Genomic DNA, 15,400 nt, shown 5'->3' with positions numbered 1-15,400 from the left:
GTGGCTGCATGTTAGTATAGGTTTATGGAAGCAAGCCGGTTTTAGCTACGCTAATAGCATAGTAATGCTGGCTGATCTTTTCGAAATCCCGTAAGAGCATTAACCGCTCGCACGTGAGCAAGCTAAATTGCTATGTTGTGGGTATACGCCCAGCTATGTAGCTATCACCTGGCTACAGGGCGTAACGAAAGGAGGAGAGTATCGCAGTCGAGGATTGACGTTTCGAGAAAAAGATAACTAGCTGGCGCGTTCGTCGAACGGGTTCCTCTTTTGCCTGTATAACGAGATTAACCGCGAACGTTTCGACTTCGACGGATACAACGACGCGGAGAATCGCGAACACCAAGTTCGATGAACGTCCCCGTTTGCGCGAACCAGACGTTCATCGCCTTGCAAGACGATCTCGCGAAACGTGTTATTCGTCGAACGAAAACTCGTCTTCGCTACGAGTCGATCTGCTTCCTCGCAACCGCGTTGTCGATCCTTTCCTAATCGCCAGCGATTCGTCTCGTCTCGTAGATCCGCGATCGTTCTTTCCCCCTTGCTGCCTAACCCCCCTCGAAAAAGCAACGCGATCCTCGCGTGGCGATCGACGTTGTTCGCGAGGCAACCGATCACCCGGAGGGAGAACGGTGCGGGCAACCGTGTCCGTCCATTTTCTTCCATTTAGAATCTATTCGCGTATCTTTTCCGGATAGATGGAAGAAACAGAAAGAAAGGAAAGAGCGAAAGGGGGTGAAGAAGGGAGGGGAAGAGGAACTGGAAGCTCGGATATATTTTTAGAGACGGACTGTACGTAACGCGTCGTAACGGTGAGGAAGCGTTGCCATCGCGGTTGGTTAGGTTGGTTCGTGCGGGCCGTATCCATTGGTTCCCCACTACTTTGGTTAGGTCGCGATGCCACGGCCCTAGCCACGCCAACTTTCCACGAGCAGACGCTGTTCGACGTCGGTCGGGCCTTCGTCTCGTTCGCACTTTGCTTCGGCGTAGCTTCGTTTCTCCCTCGATTACCCTTACTCCTTTCTATCCGAGCCAGTTTCGCGCGCGTTCTCTTTCCCATTCGGGTTTGGCGTTCCTTCTCTTTCTCCGCGCAAACGCAGCCAACTTTCCGTCTCGTTCCTTCACCACCAGCGAACTCGTTCGTTCTTTCTCCATCTCCATCGTTCGTCCGTCCTTCCCTTCGTTGGCAGAACTACCCCCTCTTCGAACGGTACCTCATCCCCTTCCGTGGTTGGATACTCCCCCTCGGCTCTCCCCCCTCGACCGGTACGTAGTCCGGTCTCCCGCGCCGACAGCCAAGCGACCGAGCGAGCGCCCCCCTCGCGCATAACCCCTCGGCCAAGAGAGCGATCCGTAACAACTAAAGTTCTCGTGAAAAGTTGAGCTGGGCTCTCCTACGCCCTCCTGCTATAATAGCCGCCGCGCTCGCTGCTCTCTCTACCTACCGTCTATCCCTGTCCATCTGTCCCGGGTTTGTCCCACATCCCGCACACGGAACGCTGCCGGCAGGAGAGAGCGAGAAAGACAGTGCGACGAACGGAACGAGTGCCGACCGCCGAGAAACAGAGAGGGATCCCGCGAACGGAAAGAGAAAAAGACAGAGACGCGGCCGGATTAGGGAATAGAATAGTCATTATCGGTCTACATATTCGTGATATACTCTATCGGGCATCCTCGGTAGTGCGAAACGTCGCGGCAGTAGCGACGAGCGTGTGTGCCGTGCGACCGATCAACCACTGGATACCTAACCTTTGTTTTCGAACCTGCTCAACGTCACCGGCATCACCGGCTCCACCTCGTATCCAGCCGATTCTTTATCGAGGATTACTCCCTTTCGTAACGGCAACACCGTCGTCCACGTCGCTTCCAACCATTTCTACGATCCACGGGTAAGTAGCTTGTTTATTTTCACCCGGAGACCAGCCTCGAGTGACTGCATTCCGCCCCGCGAGTGTCGTCCGCGAGTGTCGTCAGCGAGTGTCATCTGCGAGTGTCGATCGAAGGACCCCGGCGAGATCGAGCTCGGGAAGCTGGACGATTCGTTCGCCGCGATTGCTGCGGTAACATCGTGCCTACCTATCGTGTCGACCGTACCGATGAGAGATCGCGCGTGTGATTTAAAAAAGAAGAAAAAATCGTTCGGATATTCGCGACGTAGGAATCGCGAACGCTTACGCTGACACGAAGCGCGTTACGGTGACCAAGAATCACCAACGACGTTCGTCTATCGATCGGATGTTTACTCGTTTCGTAATAGCAACTGGGCTTCCCTTCGCGAGTACATCGGAATCTCGCAATTTACGAGGCGCAGCTCGCTCACAAGGTGAACGACGATAATTTACGCATGCGAATATCTATGGTCGTTGGTTTGTAACGTTCGAACGCGATATCGTTTCGCTACGTTTCGCGTGGATAAATATCTCTTTGCTTTGACTTACGATCGATTCGCGACTGGCTACGAAAATCTTTTCCACGGAATGTCTCTAGGAGACAGAGAGAAGAATCGTACGGTATCAATTTTTATAGACGTAGGGTTATCTGTACGATTACTTTTCGCGGTAAATGGGAAAAAAGAAAAGCGACAGATAGCCGGAGGGCCGGGGCAAACCCAACCAATGGAATCAAATTCGGACGCTGCGGTGCGCGAAAACCTCGAAAATGCCGGCATTTAATCGGCGAGGCGTACGCCGAGCTTTCATTCAACCAAAGAGGGAATATAAATCCGCGGACGAACGTGCCCTGCAATATTCCCAAACAACGAGAGAACTTTTTCCCGAATCACGAAAAAACACTGGCAAATTACACTGATTCATAAATAACTGCGCGTTGCAACTTCCAGCTGCCCGCGTATTTATATATATATATATATACATGAATAAATAAAATATATCTGCAACTATATGCATATAATAGATACTCGCGGTAAACGTAGCACTGCGACGAAAACTGAGTATTTCGATTGTTTTATAAAAAAAAAATACCATCGAAGAATCTACTCAGCGTTCCACAAAACGATACAATTTACAAATAGGTAGTTTCATCTTTTTATTTTTATATAAAATAACATGCCGATAAAAAAAAAGAACATTCCATCGGTAGCGTTGTTGCACGCAAGCGTCGGTACACGTTTTATTAATTACACCCGGTATCGGTTAGCGGGTATTTTCTCCCTGTTGTCGCTTCGCAGTTAAATAACCACACGACGTTGTCATAAAAAATTTAATCCGCTCGTATTTTTTCTCGCGTCACTGTTCCATTAAACGATTCGCAAATCGCGTGAAAAAGTAACTTCTTCTCGCTAGAAATGTACCGAGTTTGTCTCGTTGCATGAACGATAGCAACGCGATACGTACGACGAGTCTGCCGATTTCGTTGTCGATCGAAACTGAAACACCGCGTCGTAACGAAACGCGTACGTTTCGCGGACGCCTGTAACGACACCGACAGAACTTTCGAGGGAAATCACGCGCGAATCGTGACGACGCGACGGAACGTCCGTTCGCGGAAACGATTCCACGGGACAATTCGGTTGCCGAAACGTTCGACCGTGGCAGAGTGTCGAGAGAGTTGGCCAGCAGGATTTCCACGGAAATAATCTGCTTACGGTAATCTTCTTGGCTTGCCTCCCTCCCGGTTAAGGTCCGCCTTCCACGAGGAGGACCTCCGTCTCCTCGTCGTGCATACGCGGTGAAACATCCTTCCCGTGAGCGGAGAACGCTTCGAATTCTAGTCGGCATCAGGTTTTCGCAATGTATCGAGGACGTTATATCGTTCCCTTTTGCCGCTCCAATGGAACAAACGGACGTAAAAAGTTTAAGAACGAGGTTAAGGCGTCTGTTGGAGAGAACGCAGCGATAGTACGTGGTAAACGGTTGGCAAACGTTCGAGTATCGAAGTACGAACGAACGAACGAAGGAGAACGAGAACGAAAACGAGAACGAAGGTGCTGATCTCGATCGTCGAGTGTTGCGACGAGTTCGAAGAAGCGGATCGTGTCACGTGTGATTGGTTTTAAGATGGCGCGAAGAACCTGGAAGCGAAGCTGCGGAGAAGACGCAGCCACCGCGTGAACGGCAAGGAACAGGAACCTTCTTGAAATTGGCTCGAGATCGGTAAGTTTGGTCGGTCGTAGAAAGAAGACGGGAAGAATGAAAGCAAAAGAAGAAAGGAAACGGAAGAACTGGAAAAAAAAAAGGAAGAGCTGATCCCCGAGGAGAAGAGGGTAGCGCAACCCCATTGGAATGTTTTTTCTTGCAACCGAGAATAAAACCTAACTATCCAAGTGAGAGAACAGCCTCGAAGATAGGTATATACATACATATATATGTCTAGTTCATGGTATTTCCACGGGAATTAAGTTTTACGCTCAATGAACGCACAACAACGGCGTCCTTCGGGCTAAATTGCATTGAATGCGACTCGGCGAAGAAACGTTTCCTCGTGACTAGGTGGATACCACCTCTTAGCGGAGGTATTCAACTGCGATTCTGTACAAGACGCCCGCGGACAGGTTTTTGTTCCGTGGAAAAGCCCGCCCTCGACTTTGAAGCACCAAGACGCGATCTTTTTTCTTCCCGGAGGACGATCCCTGGAAGCGCAACGCAGTCTTTCCGGTGACATCCCCGACGCTCCGCCGCTCCGACACCTCGTGACGCGATTCCGACCGTCGTTCGAAGGGAAAGACGGGAAGAGATTTTGCAATAACGATCGCGGTCGGCAGCAACCAGTCGTTGAAATGCATATTTGGTAAAATCGGTTAATACGCGACGAGTACTTTCTGGCTTTTTCTGGTGCTACCAGCGCGCACCGCCCTCCTCTTCACGCACAGACTATACGACGTACGGTACACGTCCATTGTGGACGCCCGGAGCGAGAGAGTGCTCTTCAGGAACAATGCGGTTGTGTGCAAACACTCCTGGAAACAATGCGGCCGGAACTTAACTTCCCGCGGTAGCTTCGCTAGAGTCGCTTCTTGTGTGCGGCCGAATATAACTTCGGCGGAAATTCTGCTCGCAGACTTCTCCAAGTCCGCTGTATTTCTTCTTTCGATCGCGTTACGCTGCCTCGCAACCACATTTGCGCCAGCCATTTGCCAGAAATCGGTCCTGCTCCATCGAAGATTTATCGTTTCAGCGAATACGCGCTTTCGATACTTTCGCGAACGCATTCGCTTCCTTTAATCCGATCGCGATTAATTAAACGCCGAAGAAGCGCGTCGCTTCCGCGCGGTTGGCGGAATTCGGTTGACGGAAAGGAGAGGGCGAGTAATAGGCGCACGTGGCCATCGCCAACGAATCATCGAATTCGCAGATACTATACGTCGAATATTCGCGTTTCGAATTCTTAAGCGCGTAGGCGCAACCCCCGAGACAGCGCGCACACGCGATACGCAATAATGGGGATTTAACAGTCATTAGGGACAACGTGCCGGTATATACGTCGATTGGTAACACAAAGTGTTTGCAGTAGGGCCGAACTGACGAAGGGCGAGGGTGGGGGTGACTGGTTGCAGCGGGAGATCGATTCATCGGGGGTGGAAAAGGCAAGCTCTCCATCTTTCTCCGACTCACACCGTTTCTCTCTGCCTTTGCGTTACAGCAGGGTCGTAGACTACTCGAGTGCCCTCGAGGGCCAATCGAGTGGTGACTTGGGCATTTTGTCCACACTTGGCGGTCTGTAACAAGTGCATTGTCCTGTGCGCCGAACTGCACAAAGATAAAGAGACTACTTCTGGCTACCGCGACTAGAGAGAATTCTCGAGCACCTCACCCCCTTTTTCGACTTTCCGCGTTCGCGGCGTACTTTTAATATCACGACAGTGTAAATAAGTGTGGCAGCTTCGCGATAGAGTCGCACACCCCTATAGGCATTGGTCTTTGTTTCGAAAACCGTAGCACCCCCTTGTCGATGGTCAGCCGCGATTAAAATCGTTTCTCCGACTCGTAACCGCTCGTTTAAATCAAACGTTTGTGCCGATATCGGTGGATTCGCGACACGCGGCTTGTCCAGCGCGAGAAACCACAGGTACGAAGGGGCGAGTGAATCGCGGAAAAATCCAGACACCGAATATTGCCAACCGATGATTGTTTGCACGTTTCTCAGCCATACGTCGCGTCGGCTGGCTTGTAACGAGTGCTTTGTGGCTAGTGTAAAGCGCAGCAGTGCACAAAGGTAGAGATTCGCGCCTGACTTACTTCACGAGGACCCTCGAGAGCAGCCGCCCTTTCTTCGCTGGCCTTCTTTTCATAGTGAGCCAAATTTTAATATAGCGTGCCGGGAAAGAGGCGTCACGGGGAAGCTCGTGCTTTATGGATTCTCTTTCACCGAGCTGAAACTTCATTTCGGAGGAAGGATCTCCGGCAAAGAACGTAATTAAACGGACAAGTTATCGCGACTATACCGTTTCGAACAACGCTTCAACCTCCTCTGTGCTTTTCGCTTTTTCTTTTTTTTTTTTTTTCGAATCAATGACCACCGATAGATAACTCGTTAACCGATGAATTATAATCGACCGAAATTTCCACTTCTTTCGATTTCACAACTATAGCTTTTTACCCGCGATAAGGCGGGTTTCGCGATCAATTCGGAAACGCTGTTCAACTTTCGATCACGAACGCAGCGGGCTACGATATACTGCGAAAATCGAGCGCCACTCGAGTATCTCATCCATATTTGAGCGAAGCAACTTTCGCTCGAGTAATCGTACGAGTACCCTGGTGAGCACCCTTCACGCGTCGTTGTTCCTTTCATACGAAACTTGTAGTTCCGTTGCAACGACCATCCAAATGGAAACAATGCTTTATTAAAGTGGATTTATCGATGTGAAATTTCATTTCGAGCAAGTGCACCATTGAAAACGCGATCTACAAAGAACCGGGAAATTGCTTCTGCCGTAAATAGAAATCCTTCGTCGCTGTATACGCGTATCAGTTCGACGAATGTTTTTCTCACGCGGACCGGTGTCATCTTCGTTTCGCGAGCCAGCGACGAGCAATTTCGAGACGACAGTTGGTCGCCTTCCGCGCCGTTGTCGTCATCCGATTGTTTTTCACGTTGCACGTGTTAATTACCGGGCGATTAGCTTACCTTAATCCGAAACACATGCTAGGCGGCAGCCTCTCCCCGCCTTGGACACGTCGACGTGGACGAAGAACGATATTGCCGATGGTGCGACGCGACGCCGCTACAGATGCGAGACGCGAGGACGTGATAAATGGGAAGACAAATAAATTAATACAAGTCTGGATGCGAGGATGCGAGATCGAAAGGCGAGAGGAATGGGACCGATAGACCGACGTTCTTGACTTTGTAATCGGAGAGGATAAAACGCGGCTTAAGTAGCGGCTAAACGTGAAACGGAAAGGCTACGACGCGTATCTCGAAACATCCGCGGGCTCACCCCCTTTTCGACGTCGTTCTCGGTTTTCGAGAGGACGGCACGTTTTCGGAATTAGCCTCCGCGTCGTCGTCCACGGGGTCAACGGGAGAGAGGGAACAGCTTCGAAAAATGACGGAGTCGTGTTGCATCTTCTTTGGATTATCCGACGTAGCCACCTGTCAACCGCGTCGTTCTTATTTCTATGTTCCGCGATCGGTTTCGATATTCTTATATATCGGCCAACGACATTCCATTGTCCACGATTTCCATTTAACGCGACGTTCGTTCCTCCGTGGCGGTTAAGTTACCCGATATTTAACCGATAATAATCGTTTTCCAAGAATTTAGAATTTCGCTAGAATACGTAGATACGTCGCAAACGATCGATTCGCACGACCACTTAGACGTTTCCACTGCCACATTGGGCTATAGAGTAGAGACGATGAATGGCAGGGGATGCGATTAGCCTGTTGCAAATACCGTGTTGTGAATTTGAATTTCAGAAACAGCAGCTAATTGCGAGGAGCGGAGGAGGTTTGCGTAGACTCGGCCGCGAGGCGGGCGGGTGGTCGTGGTGGGGGCCGAGGGGGTGGTGATGTGGCCGAACAGCCTCGGCGGTACATCCGGCTGCAGCGGGGGCGCCGGCGCCACCGATCTCGGGGGCCTCGCCGCCTCCACCACCTCGGCCTCCGATCTATTCGGGCCCGCCGCTTTCGGGGCATCCGCGGCCGGGCCCTACGGCGCCCTCAAGACCAACCCTTACGTCAGCGCTCTTGGTATGCCGCCTATCGAGGCACTTCACTCCACCATTGGCTACCCTGGTTGTACTCCCGCCGGTGAGTCCTACTACTGTGAGTGCCCCTCATTCTCTCTATACTATTAATAAATCGTTTTAATTAAATTACTATTGTAGTTATTATTAGTTTTAACGATACTTGTTAGAGTGGAAAGATTCGCACGCAAATATATCACGATCCTAATGTTTTCTGTTGAAGGTAACCCAAGAAAGCAACGCAGGGAGCGAACGACGTTTACCCGGGCGCAGTTGGACGTTCTCGAGGGACTGTTCTCAAAGACCAAATACCCGGATATTTTTATGCGGGAGGAAGTAGCGATGAAGATCAATCTACCAGAGTCGAGAGTGCAGGTATGTCGAAATAGTTTTAAAGCAAGGCGCGAGGATGTCGGTTTCTGCCAGCGGCGAAACGATACGGGGAGACGTTGCTCGGTGTTTCGTTACCGAGGGGTTGTAGTGTCGGCATGCAGATAGTAGCAGTGTCTCGTACGCAACATCGATTTACCGAACGCTCGTGTTTCCTGGACACGGGGTGTTAACTAAGTTACTAGGTTTACCCCGTAAGTGCGTTCGCATCGTTGGTTGAAAAAAATTCCCATCGAATTCCGTCGGTCGGGACGCTTTCCGAACTGTTTCGGCAGCTTTGACCGAATGAAAAAAGGAAACTTGCGTGACAAAAATGGTTGAATGACGTACGGCGATTCGTGGAATCGTCGAATCGCTACACTGTCACGAACGAATTCGTGTCTTGCGGATCGACTTTCGAAGCCAACAATCTCCGAAAACGTGTCCGTGCATATTCCACCCTCATCACGGGCGGAAAGGGCGCGCTGCATCCGCAATTGCGGGCCAACGCACCTGGTCCCAGCCCCGTAAATGAATTGAATGGGTCCAACCGGGTCCATAGTCTTGCGCACGTTCGTCCTCGACTGCAAAACCGGAACCTTCTCTTCACGACTCGTGTTTTCTGACCCCTGCGCGGCTTTTCAATTGAACCAAACCACCGGACAACGTGATCGCGCTTCCCGTCGAATCTGACGGTCTCCTAATAGCTTTCTACGTGCCTGTACAACACTCATCTTCGCGATAGTCGTTCGTTTTTTTTTTTCTCTACATCGATCCTAAGTGCCACATGTTGCGATTTAGAGGCGACGAGACAAAGCAAAGTCTTTAGCGGTGCAACGAGGATGGGTTAAAACTAGGGAATTCGTATAGAGTACGTAGGAACATACACCAGGGAGCAGCTTCAGTGGCAGAACGCGGGTTGCTCGTGTCGTTCCCCAGAAAATCCGTAGAAACCCAAGCTCACCTCTCCGCTTCTAACATTGATCGCGCAGGGCTTCTCTAGGTTCCTCTCTTTCTCTGCTCTCCCTCTCCTCCTTGCTCTCACCTTCCCCCCCGTCTTCGTCCCTCCCTTTTCCTCGTCTCTTTATTCACCCTCTTCGTTCTTCCAGCCGTTTCGTTCACTCTCCTTCTCCTTCTGCAAAGGTCGTTCTCGCGTTCTGGAAATCTAGGAGGGCGAACGACGGATCGAAGGACGAACCATGTCTGTCGCGTACTCCGACAGCGAAATCAACGTCGATAGATGTGTGTAATCAAAGTATCGTTTCTCGATTAGATAATTACGAGCAATTTGAACCCTCTCGTCGCTTGTCGGGAACGACGACTTTGGAATTTATACAAACGTTCGTCGAACGATTTGCAGACTGTTAACTTTGATCTCGTTCGCCATCGTCGTCGATGATGTGATCCGCGCATTAATCTTGTAGTATCGATGGAGAGCGTGGGCCGATAGTCAAAGTGGATGATAACGAAAAGCGCGCGTGCGGTATCTGAGTTGGGAGGAAAAATCAGAAGCTGGTAAAATTATTCCATTAGCGAAAGTTTGCCCTCGCGTCAACTTGTTTGCCTTCTGTCATTTCGTTGCATCAGCGGACGCGAACAAGTATGATACGCGTCGGTTTCTCTCCGTGTTATCGAAGCCGGCTTGATTGGTAATTGATAGTTGCATCGGTGCTGTATTCCCTTATAATTGGCTATTACGCCAGCTTTATGAAAGCTCTGTACACCATTCCGTGCTCGTTTCCTATGAGACCTGCACCTCGCCGCGATTCAACGAGAATAAATATGGATCGAAAGCTGCTTTCAGCCATTTATTGAAAAAAAGTAGGTAAACGGAGGTATTTCGTTTTCTATGTCTCATCGGACAAAATACGCGTATTCGAATATTCGCGTTTCTTCCATGGAACGATTATAAATTTTAAGTCGCGCGTGCCGTAGGTGTGGTTCAAAAATCGCAGGGCCAAGTGCAGGCAGCAGCAGAAGCAACAGCAACAACAACAGGACAAAGCACCGAGATCGAAAAAGCCCTCCGGGAATCCAAGCAACAATCCGCCCTCTGGAAAAAGTCCTTCGATTGCTACCACGCCCACGCCTGCTGCGGCGGTGCCTGCCACAACACCTCTGTAAATATCGCTTTACGTTGATATATTTCTTCTATACAAAGCTGGAGCTGTCGTCATTTTTATTTCACGAAAAGAGAATTTCTTTCAATACGAATGCGAAGATTAATAGGCGATCGAACGATAACGATCGGTGTAGCGCGTCTTGAATTATCACTTTCGAAGATACTCCTGTCATTTCACTCTGTCCGAGTATCGATTTGCAACATCTGTTTTTTATAGTTTTAATTTGTTTGTATAGAAGCGGAGGTACAGGTGGTTCAGCGGCCAGCTCCCCGGCTCTTCTGAGGGATTCTCCTCAGTACAAACCAGCAGGAAGCGCAACCAGTTTGCTCTTGGCTACCAGTACGACCCCACCGAGCGTAAGTTATCGACCAAAAACACGTTCTCTAAAACGTTTACCCGCGGTGGATAAGGGCTTCAGAGAGTTGCCGGCTTTTCAGTTAGGGGGAACGGTGTACAGCAGTGGAGGCAGTAGCAGTAGTATCTGGAGCCCGGCTGTTACGGAGAGCGGTGGAGGATTCCCTGGTGACCATCAGAGGTTAGCGTGGACCACAACCACGTCTCAACAACAGTGCTACCAGAATTACTCTTCTTATTACACTAATATGGATTATCTTTCTCCCGCCTCGCATCAATTAAACGTCGTGGTAAGCACGAGTATCTAACGAATCGGAGAATCTATCGTTCGTTACATATACGAAGAAAATTCTTTGAATTATGCGTAGGATGGTGGTGGAAGCGGTTTAGACAATACATGGAGTAAAACGAGGGACGAAAGTGCTTCGTCCTGGTTTTATAACAGCGCCGGATGGGGCGATCGGAAGTGAATCGCAGAGTTGCCGGTTGATGGAAACATCAAGGCTTCGGTACATATCATCGACAATAGCTAAACGGACTACTCTGACAGCCAATGGCAATCGCTGTTATTGGCACGCGAAACACAGCCAAAGGCAGTCCCCTTCGTGTTAGACATATCGTTGAACCTCGGTACTTTACCGTATGGCTTGTGAGTGCCATATCCGTTCTCTTGCGTTCCAATGAATCACGTAGTCGAATTTAAATCGGCGTGTTCGTTTCGAGAGTACGAGCTAAGTAACTGGTTGTAACGCGAACAAAGCGAATGAGCGAAGTATTTGAAACGTTAACCGTTTAAAATTAGCTATCTCGACGTAACTTTCGATTTAACCAGATGCAACTTGGTACTTTGTATATTCGATCTATCGTTCCTCTACGTTAAAATGTGCAATTTGATAACAATTATCACGAATCCTTTCCGTTCTTTGTATGTACGCTCGCTTGTTATTACCCTAGTCATCTCGAGAGTAAAGATCGACGAGAGCATTTCCGACGAGAAGGGCAAGAGGGAGTGGAGCGATCGCGTTTCATCGTCTTTCCTCCCCGCTTACAGTCAGTGTTACACACATGTGATACCGTTTGTACACGGGAATTCATCTACTGAACGTATCTTGTTGAGCGAAATCACGAATTTTCTAATTGTATACTGTGCCAAAGGTAATCGTTCGCGAGAGGATCGAACCTTTCGGTGTCAGGGAGACACTCTCATGTATATAATATATATATAGGCTTACGCCGATTGGAAGAATCAACGTAGTTAGGTAGAATTTTGCAAAAAGCAACGGCAAAATAATGTCGGCCCTTCGTTATCTTCGTTAAAGATTTCTCGAGAAACAAAAGTTATGTACGGATATGCGCGTGTACGAATACCATGACACGTGTACACTGTGTACATAAGTTATATATATATATATATATATATATATATATATATATATATATATATATACACACAGGGTGGTTGGTAACTGGTGGTACAAGCGGAAAGGGGATGATTCTACGCGAAAAAAGAAGTCGAAAATATAGAATAAAAATTTTTTTTTTAATTTTTCTTTTTTTAATTTTTCCATCGAGACAACGATCTACAGTGAGATCCGTTATAACGAGACGTGATAAAGTGTACGCGTACCGAGCGAAAATTCAAAGTCGATTTTCTCGAAAACAAAGCCTCAAACGAAAAATTTTTATTCTATATTTTCGACTTCTTTTTTCGCGTAGAATCACCCCCTTTCCGCTTGTACCACCACTTACCAATCACCCTGTATATACACAAGGACATGCTGATCATCTGTGTACATATGTACCATTTTCTAAAAAGTAATTACGAACCGATAGGATATTTCGAGGATGATCGTCGTTATCCAAAGGTCGCTATTTTAATTCTAGTATTCGTATAAATCTACGATGGGGGTTTAATTCGTTTTACTTTGAATATAATACTGTGTAAATAAAAAGAAAAAAAAAATTTGCGCGCATGCTCAACACAGAGTGCTAGGCGAAATTTATATTTTCACTTTTTCGATCCTTTTCACTAAGGTCGATGTAAGAAACGAGATGTCACTTCTCACTTGCGCAATCACTGGCACCTCGACTAACGCAGAGGTCGGTACGTTATACGTAACAAAGGGGTCGAGAGATAAAAATCAATATGTAAAGTGACAAAAAAAGAAAAAAAAAAGGATATAGTAAACGTAGGGATGTAAGTAATATGGTCGTTTAGGTTGTTATTATAAATATTATCGATAACGATACTACGATTATCGACAGAGACAACAACGACGTACGTGTAATAAGATGTATGAAATAATATATCAAATTTGAATTGTAATCTCTATCGTTCTTTCGACTATCTTCACACCGTTCCACCTTTCTTTTTTAAGTTATTTTTTAAATATTCTTTCTTGAGTTTCACACGATCCGAAATCATTTCGTAGAAACACGCAAGCGCACTTAGCGATTTCGTTTCGATGGAAATTTTTGAATTTGAAATATCGCGCACTAGATCGTGGACAAGAACCGTTCGCGTACGCGTCGGTAACTAGTTGGACACACCGATTTAGAGCACCATCTAGCGGCAACAGGCTGATTTAGGGCATCGGCCGTGAACCCCGTGAGCAGGGGTCGCTACGACGCGGCGTGGGTTAGTGGCCCTCAGTATCACGCGTCGTTCCGTGGTGTTCGGTTGGATTGTTCCCGGTTTCGCGTAGTGTGTTGATCGGTTGGCAAGCAAGCTTCACACGAAAGAAAGATAGAATGACAGCGACGTGAGGATTCTGATACACAGGAACGGTCTTCCTGCTCAGTCTCTCCCCGAGCGAGTTTCGAGCCGCGTGTTTCTTCAGGTCGAAGCCATCGAAAGGATGTGGCGTCTCGACGCAACTACGCTTTTGCTCTGCTTTCGTGAGTACCGTATATACGTACAATATACGCACGTAACTACGATTCGAAGGATTCTTTCCCCACTCTCTCGAGGTTTACCCTTGTTGGTGTCAGTGAATCGCAAAAAAGACGGATGGGGAAAGAGCAACGATATTATCGATAGAAACGGTTTCGTCTGTCGCTCGAAATCTTTTATCCCAAGTTTTACAACTCGTCGGTCTTATATCGTGCTCCATTGCTTTCTTCTTTCGCCGGTCCTGCTATAATTACTATTCATTGGTCTTAACTACCGCAACGAGCAATTTCATTGCTACTGCAATCTCTTTTTCAACGAATACGTTCCTCCGCGAACGTAATTCCGCGCCGAAGCGTTTATTCCAGATCGTTTTATTTGTAAATAATCTTGTTTTCATGCCGTCGTTAATCGCGCGCGTCTTTTACGAACGTTCCATTCGACGGTATACAAATTCCCGGAACGGAACATCAAAGGATGGAAAGACCGTACGGAGCAAGAATATCGAGCATTGACTGATAATCAGAGGAATGCGGTGGCAAAGCCGTATCGATGGCCCTTTAACACTGTCGGCGAATTCGCCATTCGAAAAGAACGAGTTGTAGCTGCAATTTGCAGTCGGTAGGCCGAATCAGTTCTGCCGATCTCTGCGCGGCCGATGTACGACGATACGTGGTTGATAATGATGCCAATGCCGCTGCTGATGGTTAGTGGTGTTGGTGGTGTATCGTTGGCAGCGTGGTAGTCGGGTGGATGCTGGCTACGATCTTTCTCCATCGTCCATGATGCCGGCCGGTAACCCACTCCTGCCGCTTCTCTCTCTCTCTCTCTCTCCCCCCATCTCTCCCTCTCGAAGAGGAGAACCGGTTCGATAGCCATGCACACCTAGAAAGCGAATATACGCAGACTCGGCGGAAAAGGGGGGCCATATTACGTATCCACCTACCTAATATCGACGGTAACGTCGTATACGTGCGGCTGCACGTGTAATTAGTAGCGATGGCTGCGAACACTAGTCGGACAAAGACGACACCGGCCGTGCAAGATACGAGAGATTTTTCTGGCCTTCTAAAAAATGCCAAACAACCGGCCGATTTATCGCCGTGCTCTCGCCTCTGTTTACAAAACCGTTCACGAGCAACTCGTTGGTCTTTCGCTGAAAGCCTCGTTTCGCCCTTATCGCGTGATCTGTAAATACGTATTTGGAGCGCCTCGAATCGATCTTCGCTCCGATTGCAAAATGCACTTTTAGCAACGCTATTGCCGTACGATTCAGCGGCTTAAATTTAGATTCGAGTCGAGGACGTTATAAAAGATGGAATGGACCGCGGTTCAAATAGAATTGCCGACTCGGACCATCTGTGCTGCATCTTCGATCGTTCCCGCCTCTGAAAATTATTTAGCTACGCGGATGCTTTTTTGCGAAGCGTGAAACCGGCTACCGATAAAAACACGTTGGATACGTGTTCATAAATAACGATCTAAGGCGGGTCGAGGGAGCGTTCACGGCGATG

At 48.4% G+C, this 15,400-nt stretch overlaps 2 protein-coding genes across 3 annotated transcripts in view; both read left to right on the top strand.

The window, feature by feature from the left end:
- The first annotated feature begins 936 nt into the window (after positions 1 to 936).
- otd2 (homeotic protein ocelliless) lies at positions 937 to 12,445 on the top strand. Of its 2 annotated transcripts, none has more exons than XM_069118108.1 (7): positions 937 to 1,889; positions 7,882 to 8,214; positions 8,374 to 8,525; positions 10,455 to 10,639; positions 10,878 to 10,998; positions 11,080 to 11,286; positions 11,365 to 12,445. In XM_069118108.1, exons 2-7 carry the CDS (start codon positions 7,974 to 7,976, stop codon positions 11,464 to 11,466), a joined length of 1,008 nt encoding a protein of 335 aa, XP_068974209.1. In that variant the 5' UTR covers positions 937 to 1,889; positions 7,882 to 7,973; the 3' UTR covers positions 11,467 to 12,445. The 2 variants fall into 2 exon arrangements, with proteins under 2 accessions (XP_068974209.1, XP_068974208.1); XM_069118107.1 differs by having other exon boundaries at positions 7,882 to 8,229.
- Positions 12,446 to 13,643: 1,198 nt separating this feature from the next.
- The window catches only part of LOC138182359 (tyrosine-protein kinase-like otk), a 36,203-nt gene continuing 34,446 nt past the window's right edge, over positions 13,644 to 15,400 (top strand). The window contains exon 1 of the mRNA XM_069118106.1: positions 13,644 to 13,894. Within this exon, the coding sequence (XP_068974207.1) occupies positions 13,855 to 13,894 (40 nt within the window). The 5' untranslated portion in view covers positions 13,644 to 13,854. The remainder of the gene's footprint in view (positions 13,895 to 15,400) is intronic.

This window comes from Bombus flavifrons, chromosome 8 (genome assembly GCF_040668555.2).
Source record: "Bombus flavifrons isolate JBK064 chromosome 8, iyBomFlav1_principal, whole genome shotgun sequence".
NCBI lineage: Eukaryota > Metazoa > Arthropoda > Insecta > Hymenoptera > Apidae > Bombus > Bombus flavifrons.
The sequence above is the reverse complement of the archived record's forward strand: the minus strand, read 5'-3'. Positions and strand labels throughout refer to the sequence as shown.

What these genes read in the sequence shown, in the direction of transcription:
- otd2 (XM_069118107.1), top strand. Translation starts at nt 7,974, where the DNA reads ATGTGGCCGAACAGCCTCGGCGGTACATCCGGCTGCAGCGGGGGCGCC. An exon ending in GTGCCTGCCACAACACCTCT is followed by an intron (nt 10,640 to 10,877) that starts GTAAATATCGCT and finishes TTGTTTGTATAG; the next exon opens with AAGCGGAGGTACAGGTGGTT. An exon ending in CCAGTACGACCCCACCGAGC is followed by an intron (nt 10,999 to 11,079) that starts GTAAGTTATCGA and finishes CCGGCTTTTCAG; the next exon opens with TTAGGGGGAACGGTGTACAG.